This window comes from Anolis carolinensis, chromosome 2 (assembly GCF_035594765.1).
Source record: "Anolis carolinensis isolate JA03-04 chromosome 2, rAnoCar3.1.pri, whole genome shotgun sequence".
NCBI classification, from domain to species: Eukaryota; Metazoa; Chordata; class Lepidosauria; order Squamata; family Dactyloidae; genus Anolis; species Anolis carolinensis.
This window is the reverse complement of record NC_085842.1, coordinates 6110836-6118636: the sequence shown is the minus strand read 5'-3', so window position 1 is coordinate 6118636 and position 7801 is coordinate 6110836. Positions and strand designations below refer to the sequence as shown.

Below are 7801 nucleotides of genomic sequence, written 5' to 3'. Positions count from 1 at the left end.
CTCCTATCCTACAGCCATGAAAGAACTGGGGGCGGCGACAGCCGAGAGGGAGCTCTGGCGTGGACTGGTCCATAAGATCAGAAAGGACTGAGCGAATGAAAAAGAAAGAGGAAGAAGGCGCTGACAGATAAGCTTTGGCTAGCATAGGGGAGAGTTAACTCGCCAGTGGGCGTGGAGGGAGGGAGGGAGGGAGGGCGGAGAGAGTGGTGCGTGGCTCAGTCTCGGAAGTTTCGCTCCGGGCAGATGGAGAGTTGCGCGGCCGGAGAGATGAGCCTGAAGGCGGTGCTGGAGGAGCGCTACTCGGCCTCGGCGCTGCGTGTCCTGCGGGCGGAGGCGGAGGGGCTGCGGGAGAGGCTGGTCTCGTCGGCGGTGCGGGGCAGGAAGAGGCTCCGGAGGAGGGTGACGGTGGGGCGGATCCCGCTGGGAGAGTGCCTGAGGCAGCTGGAGCAGACCCGGCGCCAGTGGGAGGCCAAGGCCCGGGGAGAGCCAGAGGGCACTCCGCTGAGTGAGGAGGCCCAGGTGACGCTCCTGAACCTCCTGGAGAAGGGCCTGGCCCTGATGGAGAGGGTGGAGGCCCTGCAGGAGAGGAAGAGCAGGAGGAGCCCGAGGAGGAGGAGGAGGAGGAAGGAGAAGGGCGGGGAAGGGCAGGAGCAGGACCCTGGAGGAGGGGAGCGCTCTGGAGACAGCGCAGCCAGGGATGGAGCTGGGACCAGGCACAGCCAAGGAGAAGAAGGGGAGGAAGACCCCGGAGAGGAGGAAGGGCACCATGGGAGCCACACTCATGAAGGGGATGGAGACAGTGCGGGTGAGCCTCAGGATGGAGACAGCGATGGAGAGGAAGACAAGGGTGCAGCCAGGGATGGACCTGGGACCAAATACAGGAAGGAAAAGGAAGCAGAGGAAGACCCCGGAGAGGAGGAAGGGCACCATGGGAGCCACACCCATGAAGGGGATGGAGACAGTGCGGGTGAGCCTCAGGATGGAGACGGTGATGGAGAGGAAGACAAGGGTGCAGCCAGGGATGGACCTGGGACCAAATACAGGAAGGAAAAGGAAGTAGAGGAGGAAGGGCACCATGAGAGAGACAGTGAGGGAGGTGACACTCATGAAGGGGAGGAAGACAGCGGTGGGAACAATGAGGGTGAGCATCATGATGGAGACGGTGATGGAGAGGAAGACAAGGGTGCATCCAGTGATGGACCTGGGACCAAACACAGCAAGGGAAAGGAAGCAGAGGAAGACCCTGGAGAAGAGGAAGGGGACCATGGGAGCATCAGTGAGGGAGGTGACACTCATGAAGGGTATGGAGACAGCAGTGGGAGCAGTGGAGGTGAGGATCCTGATGGAGATGAGGATCAGGAGGACACTGAGGTCTCCTTCAGTGATATAGAGGAAGACAAAAGCGCCATGTGTGGTTATCTATTGAAAAAGTTGGATATAGTGGAACAAGAGGTGGACACACTGAAGGACCCCTCGCAGAAGAAGGCGGACACCTTGAGGAAAGAGGCAGAATTTTTGAGGGAGTGGTACAGGGATATCAGTCGAGACATGAAAAGGGAACTCAAGGACAAGGTGATGCACTTGTGGATGGCACTATGGCTTAACTCAGTGCAGGGCATGGATGCCCTTCAGGAAGTCTTGAACCAATTCTCAGCAGCGGAGGCGGCTGCATTGAAAGCAGAGTCTGACTCCTTGAAGGGTTTCCTGCAGGCTGCCCAGAAGGAAGAAACATTGGCAGAGCTGTCCAACTTCTATTGCTCACTGGATGTTCTGCAGGAGTCCCCTCTGCTGAAGATGGACCCTACATATGGTGACCTCCTGAAGGAGGGGGATGCTATGAAGGACACCTGGTGCTCTGCGCTGCTGCGTGTCCTGCTGAAGGAGGGTCAGGAGAAGACAACTGCCCTGCATGAGAAGGTGGACACTGTGCAGGGTATCTCTCTGGAGCAGAAAGGTGAACTGAGGGCAAAGATGGACGCTCTCCAGAAACAGATGGGTCTCCTCTGGGAAGTCCCCCTGAAGGAGATAACGGCCATGTTGGCAATGGCATATAAGCTGTCCTGTAAACTGAGCTCAGGTCTCACAAAAGAAGAGGACACCATCTGGAAGAAAGCATGTGGTCTCGCAGTTACCCCAATGGTTAACCTGAAGGACGTCTTTCTGTGGAAGAAAGTGTCTGACTTGCAGGCCACCCTTCATGATATCCCTGTGGAGAAACTGATGATGCTGGAAAAGAAAGTGAAGTTGTGTATAAGGAAGGTAAATGTGTTGCAGGAGAAAATATGGGAGCCCTTGAAGGAAGAGCTGGAAATCCTGAAGGAGAAATTCGATTCCCTGAAGGATTCCTCACAGAAGGAGCCTGGCGAGCTCCAAGAAGAGCTGTATGAATTACAAAACAACCTGGTTGAACTGATGGCATTTGAAACTTATCCACTAAAGGAAGCAGTGAAAGCCCTGAAAAAGAGGGTGAATGCCCTGCAGAAGAAGATGAACGTCCCCCAGAAGGCAGGTGCCCCCCTTGAAGAAGGTGATGAAGCCATGCAAGGGGACAAAACAGGATTCTCGGAGATGTTGAATGCTCAAGATGCAGGTATGTTTCCCTAGAAGACTTTCCCATTCCCTGGTTCTTATTAGAGTTGGAAGTGCGTGGAGCCTAAATATTTTTTGCAGAAGCCTAAATAGACAAGGTCATAGGTCTGTAAGAAGAAATCCAAAGTCTGCAGTTGGATGATATTTTAAGTTTTGGGGCCAGCATTCTTTTCAAACATTTCAGGAAGTGGTGGGGAAATGGATTTTTGGTAATGATCTGGATGTTTGGCCTATTCTCTAATGGGATGGCGCCCGAATCCTCTAATGTTTTGCTCCCAAATTTAAAATGAAACATTTCCCCAATTTGTGGGAGGGGAGATTGTGGGAGGAGCCAAAAGTACCCTTGTTAGGGAAAGGATTATCTTTTGCTCACCGAGTTTTTACTTTGCCAGAATAATTTCTTTTTTTAAAAAAAAATAGCCTTTCCATGTCCTTCCCTTCCCTTCCTCCCATTATACGTCTGTGCCTCATATGGCATGGGAAAGCCAGAAGAGAAGGATGATGATGATGATGATGATGATAATAATTATTATTATTAACATTATCATTATGCCATATCTCAATGCTGTGCAGTCCCGGGAGTTATAGTTTCCCAAGGTCCATACCCTTCTCTTGGTGCATTTATTCTATGGAATGAATGCCCTTCCACCCCACTATAAATACTATAGCTCCATACTATGGGGTCCTGGGAGTTATAGTTTCCCAAGGTCCATACCCTTTTCAGGATGGATCTGCACTGGAAAATAAATGCAGTTGGAAACCATTTTAAATGCCATCATCATCATCATCATCATCTTCTTCTTCTTCTTCTTCTTCTTCTTCTTCTTCTTCTTCTTCTTCTTCTTCTTCTTCTTCTTCTTCTTCTTCTTCTTATGCCATGTCTCCATGGAAAACATCTATTTCATTAAAAAAGGAGTAAGACTGAGCTCTTTTCTGCCGCACACTTCCCTGCCTAATGTGATGAAGTGGTTGGTTGATTTTCCAGACTGCTTTCCTCCTTTGTTCATTACCCGTTGTTTTCTAATCCCGGTTCTAGATCTTACTAATAGATTAAAATCAACAGAGCTGCAGGAGGGGAGGACAGAGGGAGGGAGTAAAGCATCCCCAGGTGTTTTGGCCTACAACTCCCAGAAATCCCAGCCAGTTTACCAGCTGTTAGGATTTCTAGGAGTTGACGGCCAAAACATCTGGGGACCCACAGGTTGAGAACCACTGCCTTTAAAGCAAGTCACTCCTATGTAAGTCCCTAACTTCTGAATAGTTTTCTCCCCAATACTCCTGAAATGCCCCACCTGTTAAATTTGGGCTGTTTAGCTTTGGAAACATAAATTCTACAATCATTAATTAAAAATTGGTTGTAGGGAACATAATTATGTAGGGAACATAATTATGAATTAATCACAATCCGCTTGAAAGTACAATACAACTTCCATAGTGTATGTTCTTGAATTTACCATGGAAACAGGAAACTATGGAAAATAAGTGAACTCTACAGAAATAAATTGCCCTGGAAGACCTAGACAGTTCTTTGAGGTTTTCTCTCTAGGAATGTGCCAGGTCCTCCATAGCATCTCTGTGAAAACTCCTGAAGGAGCAAATCATAGAATCACCTGGAAGACCAAGCACATTCCTAGAGATGACATATTGTGTTGGTTGTTGGTAGATGAAGCCCAGATACCAGCCCCATGGGTACAGGATTTGTGTGTGCTGTTAACAAGCCAGTTTTTCCTTGATCCCTCAAGACTTTATCCCTCAAATGCCTGAGATGGTGCTATGGGATATCCTTTGCCTCCTTTGACTCCTTGTGTATTTGGGAGGAACTCTACCCAGTGAGAGCAATGGATCTGGGGAAGTCTTTTGGCTAGATGATATTTATTTATCAAACCACTGTGTTTGCTAGTTGTGCTGCTGCCTAATACGTCTAAGAGTTTAAAAGGGCTTGTGGCTCTCTTTTGGAAGTCTCATGTGTTGTGTTTTCCTCCAAACCAGGCTGTGCTCCCCATTCTGCAGCTCAGAAGAGACCTCCTTGTGAACTTCAGGTGACAGATGATTCAAGCAAAGCTCTTCAAGAGACAACGTGTGTGGAGGGTTCTGGGGAGAGTCTCGCTGGCTGTGAACCGGCTCTGACGGAAGGAGAGGGTTCAGAACCTCCCCGTAAAAAACAGAGGATGAATCCCACCGGTGGGACCCAAGAGCCTTCTTTGACCCAGGAACTGTTTGCTGTTCTCCAAAAGCACATTTCCCTTACTATAAACCAAAGTATGGAGAAACTGAGCAACATGGTGAGCAAATTGCATGGCACTGCCTTAAAGGATACAGAAGAAGCAAAAGCCCTGATGGCTGCTTTGGAAAAAGCTCTGGCACTTTTGAGGTTACTCCTTGAGAATGCCTGATATGAATCTGGGGTGAATAATAATAATAATAATAATAATAATAATAATAATAATGTAGAGTCTCGCTTATCCAACCTTCACTTATCCAACATTTTGTATTATCCCACACAGTCTGCCTTTTAGTAGTCAATGTTTTTGCAGTCAATGTTTTCAATACATTGCAATGTTTTGGTGCTAATTTCATTAATACAGTAATTACTACATAACGTTACCAAATATTGAACTGCTTTTTCTGTCCATTTGTTGTAAAACATGATATTTTGGTGCTTAATTTGTAAAAACATAATGTAATTTGACCTTTAATAGGCTTGTCCTTAATCCCTCCTTATTATCTGTTCTGCCACCCCGTTTATGTTGGATAAGCGAGACTCTACAATATTAATAATAATAATAATAATAATAATAATAATAATAATAATAAAAAAGAAGAAGAAGAAGAAGAAGAAGAACATGCCCTGGCAGAATATGTAAAGCAAAGTGAAGAACCTGCTTTGATTGAAGTCAAAAATCAGAAACTCCTCAAAGCACAGCAGACAAAAAATCAGTACAAGAAAACCGCACTACAAACTAGAGCTGACAGCTGGCACAACAAAACATTGCATGGAAAGTTCCTTGACAAAATTGAAGGAAAAGCTGATAAGGAGAAGACCTGGCTCTGGCTCACGAATGGGACCCTGAAGAAGGAGACAGAAGGCCTGATCCTTGCAGCCCAGGAGCAAGACATCAGGACAAAGGCAATTAAGGCCAAGATTGAAAAATCAGCTGATGACCCAAAATGCAGACTGTGCAAGGAAATCGACAAAACCATTGATCATATCCTCAGCTGCTGTAAGAAAACGGCACAGACAGTCTACAAACAGAGGCACAACTATGTGGCCCAAATGATTCATTGGAACTTATGCCTCAAGTACCACCTCCCAGCAGCAAAGAACTGGCGGGATCACAAACCTGCAAAAGTATTGGAAAATGAGCACGCAAAGATACTGTGGGACTTCCGAATCCAGACTGACAAAGTTCTGGAACACAACACACCAGACATCACAGTTGTGGAAACGAAAAAGGTTTGGATCATTGATGTTGCCATCCCAGCTGACAGTCACATTGACGAAAAACAACAGGAAAAACTCAGCCGCTCTCAGGACCTCAAGATTGAACTTCAAAGACTGGCAGAAACCAGGACAGGTGGTCCCGGTGGTGATGGGCACATTGGGTGCCGTGCCAAAAGATCTCAGTCGGCATTTGGAAACAATAGACATTGACAAAATTATGATCTGCCAACTGCAAAAGGCCACCCTACTGGGATCTGTGCGCATCATCCGAAAATACATCACACAGTCCTAGACACTTGGGAAGTGTTTGATTTGTGATTTTGTGATACAAAATCCAGCATATCTATCTTGTTTGCTGTGTCATATAATATAATAATAATAATAGTAATACCTTTATTTTTCTATCCCGCCTCCATCTCCCCGCGGGGACTCAGGACGGCTAACACAGGGTCAAGGGTATATACAGTAGAGTCTCACTTATCCAAGCCTCGCTTATCCAAGTTTCTGGATTATCCAAGCCATTTTTGTAGTCAATGTTTTCAATATACTGTGATATTTTGGTGCTAAATTAGTAAATACAGTAATTACAACATAACATTACTGCTTATTAAACTACTTTTTCTGTCCAAGTTGTTGTATAACATGATGTTTTGGTGCTTAATTTGTAAAATCATAACCTAATTTGATGTTTAATAGGCTTTTCCTTAATCCCTCCTTATTATCCAAGATACTCACTTATCCAAGCTTCTGCCAGCCCGTTTAACTTGGATAAGTGAGACTCTACTGTAGTAGTAACAATAATAATAATAATAATAATAATAATAATAATAATAATACCTTTTTTTCTATCCCGCCTCCATCTCCCCGCGGGGACTCAGGGCGGCTAACACAGGGTCAAGGGTATATACCTCAATACCTCTGAGGATGGCTACCATAGATGTGGGCGAAACGTCAGGAGAGAATGCTTCTGGAACATGGCCATGCAGCCCGGAAACACACAACTCTATGTTTATATATCTTTTATATATATCTTTTTGAAGCAATATGTTGTACATTTTGACTGGCAAAGTGGTGTCAAAATGCATGCGGCTGCTAGGATATGCCTAGCAAAACCATGGAAATGCAAGAAATTCCCTCAATTGAAAAATGGCTACTGAGACTATTGGATATCCAAAATATGGATTTATTAACACAAACAATATCACAGAACATGCCACCAAGACAATGTACAGATTGGAGTAAGTTGAGACAATATTTGTTAAGGGAAAAAAAAATCGAATTTGTATGAAATATGTTAATAAGCAATCCTAGGCCTTAGGACATGTATGAATGTTCGCCGGCAATCATTTTGAGATGAAGAAGTTGTATATTGTGATGCAGAGGATCTGGAAGGGGAAAACAACTGGGTGGGTCGGGGTTTTGTTTTGTTTGGTTTGGGGTTTTTTTTTAATTGCTTTATATTTTTTTTCTCTTTTCTTTTCCTTAATTTGTTCCCCCCCCCACTTTTTATGTATGTATGTTTAAAATCATAAATAAAATATTTTAAAAATGCATGAATTCTGCGATGTAGGTACACCCTATGATTTTAAGCACCGAACTTCCAAAACATGCAGGAATAAGCTTTGCAGAGGCAGTTCTGATAGTACAGCAGCGCCCTTTAGTGGCCAAAGAGGATATGACCAATTTGTCAATTCTTGATTCTCAGCTGATTTCCCAGAAATGACAGAGCATGTATGACTGAAATGCCAGCCAATCCGTGGCGTGCAAGTC

At 45.3% G+C, this 7801-nt stretch overlaps 1 protein-coding gene across 1 annotated transcript; it reads left to right on the top strand.

Annotated features, from left to right (window-relative positions):
* The first annotated feature begins 238 nt into the window (after positions 1–238).
* Positions 239–6044, top strand: LOC134295932 (uncharacterized). The gene is made up of 2 exons (XM_062969430.1): positions 239–2590; positions 4579–6044. Exons 1-2 carry the CDS (start codon positions 244–246, stop codon positions 4980–4982), a joined length of 2751 nt encoding a protein of 916 aa, XP_062825500.1. The 5' UTR covers positions 239–243; the 3' UTR covers positions 4983–6044.
* The last annotated feature ends 1757 nt before the right edge of the window (positions 6045–7801 follow it).

Coding starts and splice junctions, on each gene's coding strand:
- LOC134295932 (XM_062969430.1), top strand. CDS start 244: ATGGAGAGTTGCGCGGCCGGAGAGATGAGCCTGAAGGCGGTGCTGGAG. Junction 2,591..4,578: donor GTTGAATGCTCAAGATGCAG/GTATGTTTCCCT, acceptor CCTCCAAACCAG/GCTGTGCTCCCCATTCTGCA.